General features: G+C 40.2%; 1 protein-coding gene across 4 annotated transcripts in view; it reads right to left on the reverse strand.

Annotated features, from left to right (window-relative positions):
* Nucleotides 1–50: 50 nt before the first annotated feature.
* The window catches only part of RAD9B (RAD9 checkpoint clamp component B), a 35,706-nt gene continuing 12,877 nt past the window's right edge, over nucleotides 51–22,879 (reverse strand). For 2 of the 4 annotated variants that reach the window (XM_059140507.1, XM_059140508.1), the window contains 7 exons: nucleotides 20,900–20,999; nucleotides 17,589–17,695; nucleotides 13,288–13,394; nucleotides 13,141–13,205; nucleotides 12,474–12,596; nucleotides 9,485–9,737; nucleotides 221–964 (listed from right to left, as the gene is read on the reverse strand). In XM_059140507.1, the coding sequence (XP_058996490.1) occupies nucleotides 836–964; nucleotides 9,485–9,737; nucleotides 12,474–12,596; nucleotides 13,141–13,205; nucleotides 13,288–13,394; nucleotides 17,589–17,695; nucleotides 20,900–20,999 (884 nt within the window). In that variant the 3' untranslated portion in view covers nucleotides 221–835. Of the gene's footprint in view, nucleotides 133–220; nucleotides 965–1,844; nucleotides 1,853–2,712; nucleotides 2,743–9,484; nucleotides 9,738–12,473; nucleotides 12,597–13,140; nucleotides 13,206–13,287; nucleotides 13,395–17,588; nucleotides 17,696–20,899; nucleotides 21,000–22,879 lie in introns of those variants that run through there. The other 2 variants (XM_059140510.1, XM_059140509.1) reach the window with 2 other exon arrangements.

The following is a 22,879-nucleotide window of genomic DNA, read 5'->3' on the forward strand; positions in this document are numbered from 1 at the left end:
TCTGTTTGTTCAGGTAAGAAGCTAATTCTTAAAGGGGCAAAGAACAGAGACCTTCATCATCTACCTCATTTTACTCCAAACCTAGGCTTTTGCAGTGGAGGTTGCTGCTCTATGTCAGATAATACAGAAATAATTTAAGCAGCAGTTCCATTAAATGAATTTCTGCATCCCACTGCAAAATGTATATATCACATGTGAAAATAAGAACAATTTAAGGCTGTAAAATAAAATTTCACAATTTATTAAAAGACTCCAAAGTGAAGGGGGTAGCTATATATTTTTATTCTTGACCTTTTTTTCAGGGATTATTTTTACTTAAAATCTTAACAAAATATAAAAAGTGACGGACAGAAAGTCATGGCATTGCATGGGAAAGGACTGGATAGCTTTTAAATATGTCTCAAAGCACCAAAACTCAAATGTTTGCAATCAAATACAAAAGCTACCTACAAGTCACAGAACTATAGGCCATATTGATGCACTCTAAATGGCTGCTGAAAAAAGTCTAAATACCTTTATAAAACTGGCAAAGAAAATGCTAAAAGCTCTAGTGTGAACGTACGTTGAATTGAAGAATTCTAATGAGCTTTTTCCCTGCACAGAAGACTTCTGCCTCCAAGCAGCATAATGGGTTTTAAGCAAATATGTACACTTAACAAGCAGCTATTTCTAGATATGGCTGTTACACAAGATGACGATGTTTAGCAAAGCAGAAGCCCATCCTCCCATTTCAAGGAAGTCAAGACAGTATCTCTATAGACTAAATGTGAAAACATGTTTGAGACGCAAGTGAGCTAACAAATGGGCTGGGGGCCAATTCAGCTATCATTAAGTGTTAGAATGTGGAAGATCTGCCATTATTCATGTCCTCTTCAGTGTCACTTGCTGTTGCCAGACTGTCAAAAGGATGGTTGAAGTGTTCTTGCTGGTCAGAAGAAACTGCTCCAAAGAACATGCAAGAAAACTGGAGGGAAAAAAGTAACTCCACTGTTCATTTGAGCAAAAGTCAGTGCTCATTAGATGCTCCAGGTAACAGCCCCTTTTCAGAAACTTGGCCCATGTGGTCTCCCTAACTTTGATGGTAATGGTTCATGGAACCAAACCTTCATGACTGGTATAGCACATCCTAAAACAAAACCCTTCCCTGCCTAAAAGGAGCAGTTTGGGATCAGTGATCTTCTGACTCCTCTGCTGGAGCCATTAAGACTCACACCAAGGGGGGCACCTGGGTGGCTCAGTGGGTTAAAGCCTCTGCCTTCGGCTCGGGTCATGATCCCAGGGTCCTGGGATTGAGCCCCGTATCGGGTTCTCTGCTCAGCAGGGAGCCTGCTTCCTCCTCTCTCTCTCTCTGTACCTGCCTCTCTGCCTACTTGTGATCTGTCAAATAAATAAATAAAATCTTTAAAAAAAAAAAACAAAAGGGCGCCTGGGTGGCTCAGTGGGTTAAGCCGCTGCCTTCGGCTCAGGTCATGATCTCAGGGTCCTGGGATCGAGTCCCGTATCGGGCTCTCTGCTCAGCGGGGAGCCTGCTTCCTTCCCTCCCTCTCTCTCTCTCTCTCTCTGCCTGCCTCTCCATCTGCTTGTGATATCTGTCAAATAAATAAATAAAATCTTTAAAAACAAAACAAAACCTCACACCAAGGGAATGATACACAAAGGGACCCTCTGCAGGCAATCCTACTTGACTAATCCCTCTTCTCCCCTTCCCCTCCTACTGCAGCTGAAGCTACCACCCCCAGCTACAGCCAATACTTCCCTCCCAGTCTCTGCCTCTCAGGCCCTCCCAGACTGCTTCTCTGTTGAATAGGAATACCAGCACTTAGGGTGCCTGGGTGGCTCAGTCATTGGGCATCTGCCTTTGGCTCAGGTCATGCTCCCGGGGTCCCGACCCTGGAAGCCTGCTTCTCCCTCTCCCACTCCTCCTGCTTGTGTTCCCTCTCTTGCTGTGTCTCTGTCAAATAAATAAAATCTTAAAAAAAAAAAAAAAAAAAAGGAATATCAGCAATTAAGTGTCTCTCATCTTTAAATAGCCTTGGGGGACCTGGGTAGCTCAGTGGGTTAAAGCCTCTGCCTTTGGCTCAGGTCATGATCCCAGGGTCCTGGGATCAAGCCCCACATCGGGCTCTCAGCTCAGCAGGGAGCCTGCTTCCCCTTCTCTCTCTGCCTGCCTCTCTGTCTGTCAAATAAATAAATAAAATCTTTAAAAAATAATAATAAAATACAAATAGCCTTATCCCATTCCGCCCCCTGCCTCAACTATTGCCTTACCTCTGCTGTCAAGCTGTCTACCTTGACTGTCTCCATTTTCTCATTCTCTGATTCCTTAGTCCTGTTTCTTGCTAATACAAGAAATACCACTTCACAAACTGTTTTTATGGTCACCCCAAATCACCACATCCTTAAGGCAATGACCATTTTCAGTATTTTTTTTTTCTTAAGATTTTATTTATTTATTCATGAGAGAGAGAGGCAAAGGCAGAGGGAGAAGCAGGCTCTCTGCTGAGCAGGGAGCCCGATGAGGGACTCAATTCCAGGACCCTGGGATCATGACCAGATCACGACCAGACACTTAACAACTGAGCCACCCAGGTGCTCCCATTTTCAGTCTTCATCCCAGTTGATACTCAAGACACTTTCTTCTTGTCCCTTCCTCAAGCCACAGTCTCCCGGTTGCTTTTAGACTTCTCACCTGGCTGGCCCTCTTCTGCCCACCCTTTGAATTAAGGTTTCTCCATCCCAGCACTCCTGACATTTTGCGTGACGAGTCTTTGTTGCATGGGCTGTGCTGCCCAGCAGAGGTCCCTGAGCAGCGTCCCTGGCCTCTACTCACTGGACGTCAAGTATCAGCCCCCTTCCCAAATTGCACCATCCCAAAATGTGTCCAGACGTTGCTCAATATCCCCTGGGGAGCATAATTGCCCCAGGTTAAGAACCACTGCTTTCTGTGATGGTAGTCCTCTCTTCTGTACCCTCTCCCTAGGAGATTCCATTCATATCTCTGGCTGAAATTACCACCTATATATGCCAGCGAGTCTCAAAGTTAGAATTTGAACTTCAATCCACATATCCTGCTACTTACTTGATTTCTGTAACTTAACATATCCAAAACTGACTTTGTGATCTAAGTGAGCAGTGAACCTGTTTCTCCAAACCTAAGTCTTTCTGAAACCTCTTTTTCCTTTAACCTCTATAACCATAACAAAATCCTGTTACTTTTACCTCCACAGTTGGTTGTCATCTTTGGCCACGCCCCTCCATCTCTACTCTAAGGGATCACCATCTCCGATGCTACAACTGAGCTTCCACTCTTGTTTCACTGTATCCCATTCTTCACACGGTAGCTGCTTTGTTCTACAGTTACCTTTTAAAAAATCCAACTCTGTACAATGCACCCCAAATAAGAAGATACCTAGGAATAAACCTAACTAAAGAGGTGAAAGACCTGTTCTCTGAAAACTATATTAAAAAGATGAAAGAAATTGAAGACGACACAAAGAAATGGAAAGACATTCCATACTCATGGACTGGAAGAACAAATATTGTTAAAATATCTTTACCACCCAAAGCAATCTACACACTTAATGCAAACTCTATCAAAATACCAACAACATTTTGGCAGAACTACAAAAAACAATCCCAAAATTTATCTGGAACCACAAAAGAACCCAAACAGCCAAAGCCATCTTGAAAAAGAAAAGCAAAGGCTTCACAATTTCAGGAGGTATCACAATTTCAGACTTTAAGTTATATTACAAAGCTGTAGTGATGAAGACAGTATGGTACTAGTACAAAAACAGACACAAAGACCAATGGAACTGAATAGAAAATACAGAAATAAGCCACAATTATATGGTCAGTTAATCTTTAACAAAACAAGAAAGACTATCCAATGAGAAAAAGAATGTCTCTTCAACAAATGGAGTTGGGAAGACTGGACAACAACATGCAGAAGAATGAAACTGGACCACTTTTTACACCATACACAAAAACAGATTTAAAATGGATTAAAGACCTAAATGTGAGACCTGAAACCATAAAAATCCTAGAAGAAAACACAGGCAGTAACTTCTTCAACACTGGCTGTAGCAACTTTTTTCTTGGTATGTCTCCTGAAGCAAAGGAAACAAAAGCAAAAATAAACTATTGGGACTACATCCCTCCCCCCCCCCAAAAAAAAACCAAAACTGTTCTACAGCAAGGGGAACAATCAACAAACTGAAAGGCAACCTATAGAATGGGAGAAGATATTTGCAAATGACAGAGCCAATTAAGGGTTAGTATCCAACATACATAAAGAACTTACAGAACCCAACACCCAAAAAAGAAACCAATTTAAAAAATGGATGAAGGGCGCCTGGGTGGCTCAGTGGGTTAAGCCGCTGCCTTCGGCTCAGGTCATGATCTCAGGGTCCTGAGATCGAGTCCCGCATCTCGCTCTCTGCTCAGCAGGGAGCCTGCTTCCTCCTCTCTCTCTCTCTCTCTCTGCCTGCCTCTATGCCTACTTGTGATCTCTCTCTGTCAAATAAATAAATAAAATCTTTTTTTTTTTTTTAAATGGATGAAAAGGGCACCTTGTACTCAGTTGGTAAAGCATCCCACTCTTGATTTCAGCTCAGATCATGATCTCGGGGTCGTGAAAGCAAACCCCAAGTCAGGCTCTATGCAGAGTCTGCTTGTCCCGGTTCCCCTGCTCCTCCCCCCTGTGTGGGCACTCTGTCTGTCTCTCTCTCTCTCTCTGAAAGAAATAAAATCTTAAAAAAAAAAAAAAAAAGAAGACATGAACAGATATTTCTCCAAAGAAGACTTACAGATGGCCAAAAGACACATGAAGATGCTCATCATCACTTATCATCAGGGAATTGCAAATTAAAACTACAATATTACTTCACACCTGTCAGGATGGTTAAAATCAACAACACAAGAAACAACAGGTGTTGGTGAGGATGTGGAGAAAAAGGAACCCTTGTGCACTGTTGGTGGAAATGCAAACTAGTGCAACCACTGTGGAAGACAGTATGGAGGTTCCCCAAAAAGTTAAAATAGAACTACCTCATGATCCAGCAATGGCACTACTGGATATTTACCCAAAGAATATAAGAACACTAATTCAAAGTGATACATGCACCTCTATGTTTACAGCAGCATTATTTACAATAGTCTAAATACAGAAACAGCCCACATGTCCATCAATTGATAAATGGAGGAAGAAGATGTATATATATATGCAACGGAGTATTATTTGACCATAACAGAGAATGAAGTCTTGCTACTTGCAACAACATGGACAGATGTAGAGAGTATAAAGCTTAGCGAAGTGAGTCAGAGAAAGACAAATTCCAAATGATTTCACTTATTTGGAATGTAAGAAACAAAACAGGAGAAAAATAAGGGGAAAATAAGACTGAGGGCATCTGGGTGGCTTGGTTGGTTAAGTGTCTGCCTTTGGCTGAGGTCATGATCCCAGGGTCCTGGGATCAAGCCCCACGTTGGGCTCCCTGCTCAGTGGGAAGCCTGCTTCTCTCTCTGCCTCTGTTTCTCTTTGCCCCACTCATTCTTTCTCTGTCTCTCTCAAATCTATAAAAACAACAAACAAACAAAGAACAACAACAAAACCCCAGATTCTTAACTACAGAGAACAAACTGATGGTTACCAGAAGGGAGGGGGACCAGGGGATAAGTGGTGAAATGGGTGATGGGGATGAAGGAGCACACTTGTCAGTGATGACCACAGGGTGATGTATGGAAGTGTTGAATCATTACTGTACACCTAAAGCTAATATAACACTGTAAACAAACTGGGATTAAAACCTTAAAAAAAAAAAAAAAAAGTCAGAGGCAGAAGGGAAAACCTCACTGCAAAACTAAAACTAAGGCTAAAAAATAGTATTTAACAGACACTAAAAAAAAATTTTTTTTAATTTAAATAAAACAAGGCACCTGGGTGGCTCAGTCAGTTAAGCATCTGCCATCAGCTCAGGTCATGATCCTAGGGGCCTGGCATCAAGGTCTGCATCACCCTTGCTCGGTGGGGAGCCTGCTTCTCCCTCTTTCTCTGCCTGCCACTCCCCCTGCTTGTACCTCTCTCTGTCAAATAAATAAAATCTTTAAAATTAAAAAAAAAAAAATCCAACTTTGTCAGCCCTCCCTGTTAAAGTTCTTCAAAAACCTTAAATGCCAAGGTACTTAAGTGGCCATTTATGTGGCTTCCAGGACTCATGAGGCATGATCTGGTCCTCAACAACTGCTCTAACTTCTCCCTGTGCCATTGTTTCCCCTTGGCTATCTGCTTTCTGCTATCTGCTCAGCCAGCCTTCACTTCCTTAAAACCACCACACTTCCTCCAGCACAGAGACTTTGCACATGCCATACATGCACCCAATTCCACTACACTAATCTCTCTAGCTCAGCCCAAACACCAGTTTCAGGGAGAAGGCTTTCTGACCTAAATTTGGTCAGTCACATCTTAAATCCTCTCAAAGCATCCTGAACTTTTCCTTTATTGAAATCATCAAAATTTTTTAAATTAGCACATATTTAGTCATGTGACTATTTCTTTAATGTGTATCTCCCCCCAGTCTATAATCAAGTTTAGGAATTCTTGTTTATTTTGCTTTCCATTGTATTCCCCACATCTAAGACACATGACCCTTAACAGATACTTATGGGAATTCCGTGGTAGTTGGATGAATAAATAAATGATTGACCCCTGTTCTGGCTCATTCTCACATATCAGAGAGTGAAGATGCTCTCTGCAGAGTGGCAGTCTGACAGCAGCTGTGGAATTCTATTTCAGATGGAACACCCCAAATTAGCTGTGATAGAATGCCCCCCCCAATGGTACATCTTAATCCCAAGAACTTCTGAATATGTTCTGTCATGTGGAAGAGGGAGATTAAAGATAGTAGATAGAATTTAAGTTGCTCTTCAGCAGACTTGGACCATCCAAGTGGGCCCAATGGGATTACAAGGATCCTTAAGGTGAAGGGGGGAGAGGAAGAATAAAGGTCATGGTAAAGTGATGTGAAAAAGACTTGACCAGCCATTGCCTGTGGGTTTGTTTTTCATTTTATGAGCACATTTCATAATTTTATTAAACTTTTAAAAAAGATTTTATTTATTTGAGAGAGCATGAGCAGGGGAGAGGGGCAGAGGGGGAGGAAGAAGCAGGCTCCCCGCTGAGCAGAAAGCCCAGTGCGGGGCTTGATTATAGGACTCTGGGATCATGACCTGAGCCAATGGCAGATGCTTAACCGACTGAGCCACCCAGGTGCCCCCACTGCTGGTTTTGAAGATGGAAGAAAACCACAAACCAAAGAATGCAGGTGACCTCAAGAAAGTAGGAAAGGCAAGAAAACAGATTGTTCCCTAGAGGCTCCAGAAAGGAACATACCCCTGTCAACACCTAGATTTTAGCCCAATGAAGACCCATTTTTGGAATTCTGACCTTCAGATCCTTGAGACAATAAACTGGTGTTGTTTTAAGGCTCTAAATTTGTGGTTATTTGTTCTAGCAGTAATAGGAAATTAATACAGTATTGGCTTTGATTTTAACTAGAGGCATAGTCTCATTTGCCTCTAAAGAATTTAGCTTGAACCAAGGTCAAGATCCTAAGGCTGGAAATGACCTAAAGATAGCACCTGTGTCCGTTCAGTGTATATCACATGCACATAGCTCTTCATAATGTTTATGGTGCAATATAGTAGACTAGAGAGCTTACATTTACTTTGGTTTTTGAAAATTGCCCTGAATTTGCTATTAGGGTAAATAGTCTTTGCTACCCTCTCTGTACTAAACCTCTGTACTTCACTGTAAATATAATTTGGACAAAATGGGGAATGGAGGCACGGAGGCCATGGGAAGGCTCCCAATAGTTTGGGTGGAAGATGATAAGGGGCTAAATAACAACCATATTGTAATTTCAGTTTTGCAGGAGTTTGCCACATTAATGTAAATAATACCCTTTAAAATAAAACTGTGTTGGGTCACCTGGGTGGCTCAGTCTATCAAGTGTCTACCTTCGGCTCAGATCATGATCTGAGGGTCCTGGGATCGAGTCCCACATTGGGTTCCTTGCTCAGCGCAGGGTGCGGAACCTGCTTCTCCTCCCTCTGCCTGCTGCACCCCCTGCTTGTGCTCTCTCTCTCTGTCAAATAAATAAATAAAATCTTATTTAAAAATAGAGCTTTGTTTTTAAGAACTGAAGTGGCATGATGGGAAAGTTGAAGAAGAGTCCTACAATGGTGCTCAGGGAGCTTACAATTCTTTATAAATGTCACTTTCCCTAGTGAGGAAATGGAAATTTTAGTGAACTTCAGGGAAGCGAAATGGTCAGAAAATGTTTTTGTGTTGTTACCTTTGAAAAAGTAAGCACATTATGTGTGACCAAAAGCACAGGAGGAGAAAAATGCTTCTGTATAATGAAAGACAAATTTCAGTTTTCACCTTATGACCAAGCTAGTAATACACAAGAGAAAATTGCTGTAACTGCTAGGCATATAATAGGTATTCAATAAACACAGCATCAAACTGAATAACGAATGGTGTTTACTACCCAATTTTACTGGCCTAAAAGTCTTTTATACAGTGTAAGATAATGACTTTTTTTTTTAAGATTTTATTTATTTATTTGACACACAGAGACACAGTGAGAGAGAGGGAACACAAGCAGGGGGAGAGGGGGGCAGAGGGAGAAGCAGGCCTCCTGCCAAGCAGGGAGCCCCACGTGGGGCTCGATCTCAGGACCCCAGGATCATGACCTGAGCCAAAGGCAGATGCTTAACAACAGAGCCGCTCAGGCACCCCAAGATAATACTATTTCTCCCTTCAAATTTCTAAGAAACATATTTCAAAACCAATAATAATAGCAACAGTAAAACAAGCTTGAATAGAACATTAACATAAACATGTTAAATTGGGACTTATTATTTGAGATACTTCAAACTCTAATAAATCATAGTTCTCTTCCCTTCAATAGATATCAAAAGGTTTAACACAATAGCATTCTGTAAAGCTTATCATCCAGCTAGTAAAATGTTGGTATTAGAATAGGTTACTAAATGGGACTCCACTATGAAGTAACTGGTAATATTAGTTGGGATGAAATTTATATTTGTACTACAATGAGTAAAGGATTTCCCAACCCAATTTGAAAAATAAAATGAGGCCACTTAATCTTAGAAAGTAGATTATATGACTTTAGCATACAATTTGTATTCAAAGATTATCCTGTGAGCAATCATAATTTATTCTTAAATACAAATGACCCAAGTATCTACTTGAATATACTTTGTTGCTCAAAGAGCAATTTAAGCTCTTGTACTGACAGCCCATAGGTCAGGCTGCTCCATTTCAGATTGCTTTCTCCTATCAAAAAGTAAGGAAACTATTTTCAGGACATTGGGGTGGGCCTGGGCAAGGAGGCTGCCAAGGGAGACAGGTAATTCTTGACTGAGACGTGGTTGTGCCTCAACGGTTTCCTTTTACCTTCCTCAGATATGAAGAGCCTGGCGTCTCCTCCGTGTCGCTGACGCTGCTTTCTGGCACTTCACTAATGTCTCCTCCATTCACTCTTTTCATTATAGGGCTGCCACAGTTTTCCAGCACAGGAATATCTGTTTGAGTCTCATTAGGATAAAGCCTTTTGGGTGCTGTTTTTCTCAAGATACATCCAGGGGCCTTGCTGGTTACATTTTTACCAGTCTTTGAATTGTTGTTTGGTGAACACATCGGATCTGACCTGAGGTATTAACGGATTAAATGAATGAGCTTTTTGCCTGGAAATATACATGTTTATGTAACTAATGAAACAATAGGGGATGACAATGAGAACACTAAGTTTAGAGAAGGTACTGAAACAACACAGAACTGATTGTTGAAAGTTTAAAATTTACCTCAAAAAAGTTGAAAATAGAACTACCCTACGATCCAGCAATTGTGCTACTAGGGATTTATACAACAATACAAAAATACAGATTTGAAGGGGTTCATGCACCCCTATGTTTATAGCAGCATTATCAACAATAGCCAAACTATGAAAAGAGCCCAATGTCCATCAACTGATAAAGAAGATGTGGTGTGTGGTGTATCACTTCTCAGCCTTTTGGCTAAGATTAAGTGAAGATGATATGATGTATATAATGGAATATTTCTCAGCCATCAAGAATAATGAAATCCTGCCATTTGCAACTAGGTAAACAGAACTAGAGTGTATTACGCTAAGCAAAATACATCAGTCAGAGGTAAATGCCATATGATTTCACTCTTAGGTGAAATTTAAGAAACAAAACAGAAGATCATATGGGAGGGGGAGAAAAAAAGAGAGAGGGGAACAAACCATAAGAGACTTTTTTATTAACATATAATATATTATTTGTTTCAGAGGTACAGGTCTCTGATTCATCAGTCATACACAATACAGAGCAAACACCATAGCACATACCCTCCCCATTGTCCACCATGCAGCACCCCATCCCCTACACCCCCTCCCCTCCAGCAACCCTCAATTTGTTTCCTAAGAGTCTCTTCTGGTTTGTCTCCCTCTCTGGTTTTGTCTTATTTCATTTTTTCCTTTCTTCCTCTGTGAGCCTCTGCCTTGTTTCAGTGAGATCATATGATAACTTTCTCTGACTAACTTACTTAGCATAATACCCTCTAGTTCCAACCACGTTATTGCAAATGGCAAGATTTCAATTTCTGATGGCTGCACAATATTCCACTGTGCGTGTGTGTGTGTGTGTATCACCTTTATCCACTCATCTGTTGATGGACATCTGGGCTCTTTACATAGTTTGGCTATCATGGACATTGCTGCTATAAACATTGGGGTGCACGTGCCCCTTTGGATCATTACATTTATATCTTTAGGGTAAATACCCAGTAGTGTGATTGCTGGGTCGTAGGGTAGCTCTATTTTCAACTTTTTGAGGAACCTCCAAACTGTTTTCTAGAGTGGCTGCACCAGCTTGCGTTCCCACCAACAGTGTAGGAGGGTTCCCCTTTCTCTGCATCCTTGCCAACATCTGTTGTTTCCTGACTTGTTAATTTTAGCCATTCTGACTGGTGTGAGATGGTATCTCATTGTGGTTTTGATTTGTATTTCCCTGATGCCGAGTGATGTGAGCACTTTTTCATGTGTCTGTTGGCCATATGGATGTCTGCTTTGCAGAAATGTCTGCTTATGTCTTCTGCCCAAACCATAAGAGACTTAGCAATAGAGAACAATCTGAGGGTTGATGGAGGGAGGTGTGGGGGGAGGTGTGAGGTGTGGGCTAGATGGGGGATGGGCATTAGGAAGGGCACTTGATATGATGAGCACTAGGTGTTATATGTAAGTGATGAATCACTGAATTCTACTCCTGAAACCAATATTGCACTCTATTTTAACTAACTAGAATTTAAATAAAAATTTTTTAAAATAAAGCTAAAGTTTACATATATGATTACTTAGAAATTTTCTCTACAGATTCAAATTCTTTAGTAAAGCAACCCAGTGTGCATGTGACAAATCTGTGATATAGTAACAGGGCCTGGGTTAGGAAAAAAAGTCAAATCATTATACATCTATATGATAAAATTCTATATAGTTATTAAAAATTGTGTTTCTAAGTCATAATCAGTGATAATGGAACATGTTCACAACATATTTTGTGAGAGACAAACAGGATAGAAAACTACATATCCTATATGATCCTGATCTTTTCTTAAAACCTAATGCAAAATAAAAACTCTGAAAGAAAAAACAGTGAGCCAAATGTTAACAGTAGCTATCTCCAGATGGTGCAATTTATCTTCTTTGTACTTTCCTCTGTCTTCCAAATTTCCCATAGTACCTTTAAGGTACTTTTACAGTGAAGCACCCTACACCAAAAGAAAAAAAAGTGTGTGGGGGAGGTGCCTGGAAGGCTCAGTGGGTTAAAGCCTCTGCCTTCAGCTCAGGTCATGATTCCCAGAGTCTTGGGATCAAGCCCTGCATCAAGCTCCCTGCTCAGCAGGGAGACTGCTTCCTCCCCTCTCTCTGCCTACTTGTGATCTGTCTGTCAAATAAATAAGTAAAATCTTTAAAAAATGTATTTTTTAAAAAAGTTAATGAGACAAAAGAAAGAAAAACAAAGGCTGTCCCCTTGTCTGAGAAAAAGTTCTAGGCAGTGAATAGAAAACTTACCCGTGAAGCTTAACACTGTATCCCTCCTAAAAAACGACTGCCAAAACTGGAAATGAGGTTTGGGTAATAACGAAGATAAACCAGACAGTCCCGTCAAATTCTGATCAGAATAGAAAAAGCAAATGTCTAGCATGTGACTGGTGATATTCCTATGCTAGTTAGGTCCTACTGCAGCTCTTCCTGACTCAGTCAATATTTCTGATCGTCTCATGTTTTACTCCTCCATTGTTTCCCATATGAATGCCAATGAACTCTTTCAGAATAGGATTGCAGTGGCTTTCTCTAATAAAGATGTTAAAACATTGGCCTTACCTTTTTTGTTTTTGTGAAAGACACAGTGATTGCTGAGAAGATGCTCTACTTGGCTCATCAGCTAATGTAGCCAAAATAAAGTTAGCTTCCAATAACATATCATCGATACTTAAAGCCATAGGTCTAAAAACAGGCAAAGTAAAAGCAAGCATCATACACGTTTTCTGAGGGACATTAGGAAAATTAGAAAATGACACTTCAGGAGTAAAAAGAGACAGTAAAAGTCAAAGTCCTATTTGTCTTTTCACAAAGGAACATAATCTTAAGAGCTGAAAAGGTCCTTAGACATCATCAGATCCAATTTCAAAAAGTGCATCTATCCTAACCCAATCTCTGAAATTTTAGTTCTGAAATGAAATATCATAGTTTCATAAAAATTAGACTCGTTTAAGCCATGTTTAATTTTATAATTAGGCAATTAATTTAGCACCATGTCAAATTTATAAATGTTTTCACTCTGCAGAATTTATCTTTCTCAATTACCAATTTAAAAATGTCACATGTGGCATCTTTCAAAATCTCCATTTGGTAAGTGTTGCTAGTAAAGTTAAGGAATTCTTGAGGTATGAATTAATTTCAAAGTGATCCAAAGGGTTTTATTATTGATATACAACAAAAGGAGGGGAGAGAGGAAGGAAGGAACTCAGAAAAGTTTCCAAGGACTTACTTCCCAGGAAAATCAAAATGAATGGCTATAGGAGCATGTGTAGCTTCTGAAAATGTCAGCATTCCCTGAAAGAGAAAAAGAAGAAAAATAGTTGGAATCTTCATTTTAAAAACTACCAGCGAAGGTATGACACAAATTTTTGTTTACCTTCAATTCTTTGAAACAGAACGTTATTTCAGTATCAACTCCAATTTGAAAGAAGTCAAACTCTTCCGGGCCAACAAACATTTCACTGTACACAGAATTGGTCAAATCTGTTCAACATTATAGGAAAAGAAGGAATAGGATTAGTTCCAGGGGTACTTGTTAAATTTTAATATTAAAATATAACTGTAAGTGGTAGATTAAAAAAAAAATTGACACTCCTTCACTGAGGAATGGGTTCTTTGTCTGTGTTCCCTCCCCTTAAATTTGGGTAGTTGGGTTCTCTGACTGCTAAGATATGGTGCTATAAATGACCTGGGACTGGTTTCTGAGCCCGGGACTTAAGAGACTGGCAACTTCCACTTCCTCTATCCTCCGTCCACTTCCTCTACCCTACAACACTCACTGTTAGAACTTGGCCACCATGCCGAGTTCATGCTATAGGAAGGCCAGGTTAATGAAGAGGCCATATGTGTGTAGTCACTCCGGCTAACAGCCCAGCTGTGCTCCCAGCATCAATTATCAGCCATGTCAGTGTGCCATCTTGGATGGATTCAGATGATTCCAGACCCAGCCACTATCTAACTGCAATTGCATGAGACTCCCAAGTACGAACCATCTAGCTGAGCCCCATCAACCCACAGAAACATAAGAATAAATTATTTGGAGTTTTTCACTACAAAAATGTTTGGTATACACGCTCAGAAAGACACACACACGAATCATTTTTCTACCTTTTTCTCATTTTCTTTCTTTTCTAATTGAAGTGCAGTTCACATACAGTGTTAGTTTCAGGTACATAATATAAAAATTCAACAACTCTTTATATTTCTCAGTATGCATCAAGATAAATTGCTCTTAATCCGCTTTATCTATTTCATCCATCCCCCCTCTGCCAAGCACTAGTTTGTTCTCTGTATTTAAGAGAATGCTTGTCTCTTTTTCTTTGTTCACTTGTTTTGTTTCTTAAATTCCACGTATGAGTGAAATCATAAGGTGTCTTTTTCTGATTGACTTATTGCATTTAGCATTATATTCTTTTTTAAGAAGATTTTATTTATTTGAGAGAGAGCGGGCATGTGCAAATGAGGTGGGGGGAGGCAGAGGGAGGACAAGCTGACTCCCCCTTGAGCAGGGAGACTGATGCAGGCTCGATCCCAGGACCCTGAGATCATGACCTGAGCCAAAGTCAGGCCACCTGAGCCACCCAGGCGCCCCTAGCATTATGTCCTTTAGGTCCATCCACGTTGTTGCAAATGGCAAGGTTTCATTCTTTTTTATGACTGAGTAATATTACATTATATATATACCACATCTTCTTTATCCATCTGTCTATGGTGGGTTTGGGTTGCTTCCATATCCTGGCTATTGAACACAGGGGTGCATATAACTTTTCAAATCAGTGTTTTCATTTTCTCTGGGTAAACATGCAGTAGTGGAATTATTGGATCATATGATATTTCTATTTTTAATTTTTTGAGGAACCTCCATACTGTTTTCCATAGTGGCTACACCAATTTACATTCCCTCCAACAGTGCACAAGGGTTCCTTTTTCTCCACATTCTCACCAACACTCATTATTTCTTACGTTTTTGATCTTAGCCATTCTGACAGGTATAAGATGATATCTCATTGTGGTGTGTTTTTTTTTTTCTCTTTAAAGAAAGGCAGACTACCACATGCAGCACCTCACTTGGATATGTCTGGATTCTTGGATGCTTGGCTACCCTACAATCTCCCGCAAATGGACCTTGAGAGTTTGCTTGAAGACTAGCAGGGAAGCACAGCTATTCATATACCCTTGACCAAAGAATAGTCTTCCCCTATTGGGAAGGTTGTCCTCTGAGAGCACAGCTTTGGGAGGGACACACATGGAGTGGTGAGGTTCCCCACTCACTAGGGGGATACCCGCCTAGCAGCCAGATCAGCTGAATCAATCCTGGCTGTCTATGGGGTGACTGGTGTTTCAGGCACACGGCCCTCACATCTTCCTTGTGGTTTTGATTTGCATTTCCCTGCTGATGAGTGATGTTGAGCATCTTTTCATGCATCTGTGCCCATCTGTATACATTCTTTGGAAAGATGAATATTCAAGTACTCTGCCCATTTTAAAAAATTTATTTATTTATTGATTTGAGAGAGAGAAAGAGTGAAAAGAGAGAGCTGGAGGCAGGATCAGAGGGAGAGAGAATCTTAAGCAGACTCCGCTCTGAGTACCCGACATAGTCTTGATCCCATGACCCTGAGATTACAACCTGAGCTGAAATCAAGAGTCAGATGCTAACTGACTGCACCACCCAGGCATCCCAATCTGCCCATTTTTTAAATTGAATTACTTTTGATAGCTTCATAGTATTTCATTATCTTTACTCTACCAATCTTCTGGTACTAGATCTGAAGTACAGAAGATGTCCCAAACTATTAAAAGACCTTACCTCTGGATAGTGAGATTTCAGGTGACTTTTTAAAAATTAGTGCTTATTTTGTGTCTTTATTTTCTTCAATGAACACAGATTAATATAAGAACAAAAGATAAACAGTATATATTTTTTAAGGACCAAACACTACCCCAGAAATCATTCCTATCAAACAAGGAGGTTCATGTCACTTCCAGTGTACTGGCATAGAGGAGTTTCAAAAATAGACATTGAGTCCCCAGTCAACCATAACTATAACTGCTCATTAGAAAGCTGCTCACAGGGGCACCTGGGTGGCTCAGTGGGTTAAAGACTCTGCCTTCAGCTCAGGTCATGATCTCAGGGTCCTGGGATCAAGCCCTGCATCAGGCTCTCTGCTAGGCAGGGAGCCTGCTTTCCCCTTTCTCTCTCTGCCTGCCTTTCTGCCTATTTGTGATCTCTGACTGTCAAATAAAAAAAAAAAAAAATTTTTTTTTTAAAAAAGCTGCTCACAAGGGACAATGTCTTCTGGTTACTAAATGGCCATCTTTATTCAGAGATGGCATTATGGAATACAAAACAGACCCTTTCACTAGCCAAGCATATATTTTCTAGATCATGCACTTCCGAGTGTCAAAAAACAATGTTAGCTAAGACTAGAAAGAAGCAATAATGGCACAGTGGTAATGAGCCTGTGCCTTGGAGCCTATGTTCAGATAATCCACACTTACTGTGTGACACCAGACAAGTCACTGAGTCTCTTCGTGCCTCACACAGAAAATGGTCATAATAATAGTACCTAAATCACAGGTGTTACAAAGATCACATGAATTCATAAATGGAAACCATTTAGAAAAAGAAAAAAAAACAAACAAACATGGAGGGACACCCGGACGGTTCAGTTGGTTGAAAAGCCAACTCTTGATTTTGGTTTGGGTCATGATCTTGGGGTCCTGGGATCGAGCCCTGCATCAGGCTCCCCAGTCAGTCGAGAGTCTGCCTAAAATTCTCTCTCGCCCCCCTCCTTCTGCCCATCCCCCTGCTCACACTCTCCTTCTCTCTCAAAATAAATCTCCTTTTAAAAATTTTAAAAAATTCATCATGTCTTATCTCCACTCAATCTAGGTAACTTGGAAGAGCTGACTTAAGAAGTATTTGGATTTTCTGCCATGTATATTTGCCATCTGGAATATCTTACATCTCTAGTTCAAAGCTACTTTTTCTTATGTGATTAAAGATAATCCCAATTGGATTGCTGGCCTCTTAATTTTTCTTTATGATAAACACAAAGGGTGATAAAAGATGAAAAACGGGTGTCTGGCTGACTCATTTGGAAGAGCATGCAACTCTTGATCTTGGGGTCATGAGTTCAAGCCCCATGTCGGGTGTAGAGATTACTAAAATATAAACACATAAACTTAAAAAAAAAAAATGAAAACCAGACCTTAAAAATCTTAACTGAAAATATACTTTTCTCAGTAACAATTCTCCTAATTTTAAAATAACCTGAATTTCAAGGCCAAATATTTTAATTATTGATTATATTCCATTTCCTGGATCTCTTAAAAATTTTAATGATCTTTCTACATCTTACTGCTCTTTTTTTTTTTTAAGATCTTACTTATTTATTTTACACAGATCGAGAGAGATCACAAGCAGGCAGAGAGGGAGAGGGAAGCAGGATCCCCACTGAGCAGAGAGCCCCATGTGGGGCTCGATCCCAGGACCCTGGGATCATGACCTGAGCCGAAGGCAGAGGCTTTAACCCACTGAGCTACCCAGACACCCCTTTATTGCTCGTTAGACAAGAATAAATGTTATGCCACCAATGTTCACTGTATGGTCAGTCATCAAGAAACCCGGGGAGTGACATGCTATCCAAGAGCCACAACAGATGTAGTCCTTACCCATTGGTTCGTCACTGGAACTCTTAAGGCAAACACTGAGTGGGGTAACAGCAAGAGTAACTTCTTCTTGACTTGATGTAAAAAGAACAACGGCCTCAGCGAGCACTCTACAAATGTAAAGAAAAGTATTATGTTGCTTGAAAAGCAAGAAAGAACCTTATTAAATGGGACTTGGATCTTTAATCTGGAAATAAACAAGGTTAATCAGCTGAGATTTTTAAAAAATTTACCCCCAAAAAAACCTATCTTCTTTTTTCTGTATGAGCTGCAATATTTTTAGCATATTTTAAAATTCATTTGAAGGCCAAGAGAATAGTAAAATATATTCTTAGTAAGACATGTGAAAGCTATGGAATAAACCAGACACTGGAAGGAATGTCTTCAATTCCATGGTTTTATATACCCCATATATATTTGTAATGGCTTGCAATCATACTCCTGAGGGAGGTACCAGAAAACATTGCTGTTCAGATAGAACCGGGTGGAACCATGCTGGAGACGCGGGTGAGGGGTAGAGGTTTATGAGCAGCCCGCTACTTATATTTTCTTTCCATTTGTTACTTGCCCTAGATTATTATTACCTATTACTTTCAAGGTTGTCTTGACATCCCGAATGCCCTTTTATCCTGGGCTCCCTTTTTCAAAATAGTTGTATTGATAAAGAATTCACATACAGTACTTCACAGATTTAAAGTTCTTTAACTTGTATTTCCCTATCTACTAAATAAGTTGAGCGCATTTTCACGTGCTTTTCAACCATTTGTATATCTTCTTTGGCAAATGATCCATTCAAATCCTTTGCCCATTTTTTAAAAGATTTTAATTTTATTTAGTTGACAGAGAGAGACACAGCAAGAGAGGGAACACAAGGGAGTGGGAGAGAGGAGGAAGCAGGCTCCCTGCTGAGTGCAGAGCCCGATGCGGGGCTTGATCCCAAGACCCTGAGATCACAACTCAAGCCAAAGGCAGATGCCCAACAACTGAGCCACACAGGCACCCAATGCCCATTTTTAATTAGCTTATCTTTATTACAAGATCTGGGCTACTTATGAAATTGAAGTGTTGTCAGATAAAAATGAGATTCTTAGAATGTATGTAATATTGACGTTAACCTGATGCTAGACATTAGCTCAGCTGTGTTTCTTGAGGCCAAAATGTCAGGAACACCTACCAGATTCATCTAGGAACTCTTCCAGTGTTATGGGGGTGGTGTTTTATAAGATACCAAATAACCTGATACAAAAAAATTACAACATAAATGTGCAATTCAAAAAGGAAGAAAAATACAATCATTAATAAACATATGAAAATATGTTCAAGCTCCCAAGGAATCAACACAACAAAATGGACATCTAATAATTCAATTTTCTACCTGTCAACTTAACGAAAATTTTAAAGATTGATCATGTATGTTACTTGAAAGGACTCCCCTACACTTCTGGTGGGAATGTAAATGGACACAACATTTAAGATAGTAATTTGGTAGTCAAATTTAAAATTTGGTAAGCCTTTGACCCAGTGATTTCATTTCTAGGACTCTGTGTTAAGCTTATAAGGTGGCCCCATAGTGATCTCCTGGTACTCATGCCTTCCCACAATCCTCTGCCCCTGAGTGTGGGCTTAACTTACCAAGTCACTTCTAACAATGAAAATGGCAGTTCTGAGATTAGGTTATAAAAAGACTTTGGCTTAGGGGCACCTGGGTGGCTCAGTGGGTTAAGTCTCTGCCTTTGGCTCAGGTCATGATCTCAGGGTCCTGGGATGGAGCCCCACATCGGGCTCTCTGCTCAGCAGGGAGCCTGCTCCCCGCCCCCCACCTGCCTCCTCTCTGCCTACTTGTGATTTCTCTCTCTGTCAAATAAATAAATAAAATCTTTAAAAAAATTTTTTTAAAACTTTGGCTTCCGTTTGTGAATTCTCTCTCTCAATCGGTCATCTCAATCAACTCTCTGTCTTTCTGATCCAGTGGCCATTTTGTGATGATAATCAGAGAGTGCACAGAGAGGCCTGTGTGGTGAGGAACTGAGGCCTACCACCAACCTGACTAGTCAGCTTGGAAGTTAATCTTCTGATACCTCTCCACAGCCATGTCAGTGCGTGTGGGAGCAAATCCCCAACCAAGTCCAGCCTTCAGATGAGACCACAGCCCTAGCTGATAGCTTGACTTCAACTTCATGAAACACCTTGAACCAGATACCCAGTTAAGCCATACATATAACCATGAAGTAATCAATGTCTGGTTTCTTAAAGCTCTGAGTTTGGGGGAAATTTGTTCCACAGAAATAGGCAACTAATACACTTTTTGTGTGTGGCAAAAAGCTGGAAGCAACCTACTTTTTCACTAATAGGATAATGGGTAACTAAATTATGGTTCATACAATGAAAAAATTATACAATTATTCCAAACAATAAGATTGATTTAAGTGAACTGACACAGAAACTTAAAAAAGCAAGTTGCCAAGTAATAATAATAGGACATTTTCTGTGAAAAAAATGACATGTATGTGTCTCATAAATAATATAAATGTGAGAGGGGAGAAGAAGGAAGAGAGAAAGAAAGCTATCCATAGCTATAGGGAGAGGGTGAGTTACAGGGAAATTGGCTATATATGGAAGAAGATGCACAAGGATATACACCAAATTGCTGATTGATGGTACCTCTGCCAAGTGGGAGAGAGAAGACAGGTAGAGGAGAAAAAGTTTTCATTTTTTATCTTTACAACCCTCTATAAATTCTAGATGTATTACAAGGAGCATGTATGGCTTATGTAACTTAAAACACAATAAGGATAAAATATCTTTGGTTCACAAAGTAATTAATGTTTAATGCTACAGCTTAACTGAATAATTGGGTGCACTTTTACTGACAAATGTACCTAACTCATTCTCTAAAGAAAAAATGCAAACACTTGGGGTAAATCAGTTTACATTAAAAATGTTAATGTTTCCTTGCGTTGTGTGTTTCATGACTCAGACAGAAGGCAATATATAAATGCAAAGTATTATTAGGTAATATATTTTTCTCTTGGTATCAATGTAGAAAGTCACTAATGGAATATTTTTAGAACTTTCTTGCCACTAAATCATATTGCTACCACTAATAAATTACATTATCTACTATTATCTTTCTCAGGGTTTCCTCTTGACCTTGTAAGGAGATTTTTCTAAGTCAAATGTTAGCTTTTTTTTAATTTAATGTTAGCTTTTTTTAAAAATGTAACTGACTTCAAATTTTAATTAAAGGCATTAATTATTTACTCTGCTCCCACATTATACTCAGAAAAAGAAGAAAACACCAGAAAATTCATTACCTTGGTTGAATAACTAGTGTATTAGAACACATACTCTTTTCAAAAATAACTTGCAAGGGCTGACTTTCCTGAAAACACACATTATGAGTTCTTCTAATACCTTAAAAAGAATAAAGCAATCCGTTAATCATTTTAAGTGTGATGTAAACTATTTAAAAAGTATAAGTTTCATAGCCACGTTAAAATAATAAAATTAAAGAAACATTTCCTGTCTGGCAGGTGCCTGTAGCTTGAAGGAGTACTATTTTATGAAATGTGTTTATCGCCCCCTAGTGGACACTATGCAACATGCCATATCCCCGGACAAATCGGGCAGTAGAGCTCCCAAGTTCTTCTGAAATACGGTTATTTCTTTTCTTTTTTCTTTTCTTTTCTTTTCTTTTTTTTTTTTTAAGATTTTATGTATTTATTTGACAGAGAGAGATCACAGTAGACAGAGAGGCAGGCAGAGAGAGAGGGAAGCAGGCTCCCTGCTGAGCAGAGAGCCCGAGGTGTGACTCAATTCCAGGACCCTGAGATCATGACCTGAGCCGAAGGCAGCAGCTTAACCCACTGAGCCACCCAGGCGCCCCTGAAATACGGTTATTTCTCAAACTGTATGTCAAATAGTGATTGCCCACTACAGTTCATGTAGCTATCATTCTCTTTCACTACCTTTCATCCAGGTCTGCTATATCTGGATTTCTGGTAATGATGAAGGAACATCTGGTCTGTGAATTCTTTTCCTCTGAGGGGAGGATGAGGGGAAGAGTGCATAGTCATAGCAGCTATGGCTCTACGTGCCAGCAACTGTAGTACGCATTCTACACACATTACCTATGGTCATCACAATATCCCTATGGGGTAGGCACTTAGTCTCAGAAGAGGAACCTGTAGCTCGGCGAGGCTGACTTTTACAAGGCCATTTTAACAAGGGTCGGTAGAATGTGAGTCTAAGTTTGAATATATAGCCCATGTAATAAAATCCAAATGGACTTAACTTTCTACAGCATATTAATGTTGTGGTAGGAATCAAAAGGACTCACTAGAAATATTTCTCATCTAACTTGGATTTTTTTTTTTCCTTTGAGGAGGACGAGGAGAGGGAGAGAGAGAGAATCCCAAGCAGGCTCCATGCCCAGTGCATGAGCCCAACCCAAGACTCAGTCCCACAACCCCAAAGATCACGATCTGAGCTGAAATCAAGAGTTGGACGCCTAAGCAGCTGAGCCACCCAGGTACTCTTGGATTATTTTTTTCGACACAAAATTAATAATGGCAACATTTATTAATTTTGTTAAGAATTTACTCACCACCTACTATGCACAAAGCTGCATTAGTTAGCTTTTGCTGGAAAACAACTCACTCCAAAACTTAAGTGGCTCGAAATAACAAATATTTGTTATTTCTCACAATTCAGCTGAGTAGTTCTGGTTTCAGCTGGCTTGGCGGTGCCTGGAAATCTTGGATGGCTTCACCTTCATGTCTAGGGCCTCCGCAGGACAACTGGCACAGCCGAGACTGCTGGGAAGGCTGAGGCTTCCCACCACATGGTCTTAATCCTCCAGAAGTCTACTGTGCAGCACTTGTTCTCATGCTGAGGGAAAGTTTCCTGCTTTCACGGGGGAAGCTGCCAGGCCTCTTAAGGCCTAGGCTTGGAACTCACACAAAATCGCTTCTATTTAATTGATAAAGCAACCCCACGGCCAGCCAACATGCCAGCTGGGGGAACAGACTCCGGCTTCTGAAGGGTGAGGAGCAGCAAATAATTTGTGAGCACTTGCTTGGTAATCTACTACACGCGGACAATTTTAGGAGCTAGGGATTAGCAAAGCACCAATTAGACAAAAATCTCTATCCTCACAGAGCTTACCTTCTAGGGAGGGGAGATGGACAATAAGAAAATAAATAAGTATAATAATTGATAGGTCACGTCGTAACAAAAGCCACAGGAAAAAAGCAAAGCAGAAAGGGCATTAGGGGGTGCCAGTCATGGTAGAT

This window comes from Mustela lutreola, chromosome 11 (genome assembly GCF_030435805.1).
Source record: "Mustela lutreola isolate mMusLut2 chromosome 11, mMusLut2.pri, whole genome shotgun sequence".
Taxonomy (NCBI): domain Eukaryota; kingdom Metazoa; phylum Chordata; class Mammalia; order Carnivora; family Mustelidae; genus Mustela; species Mustela lutreola.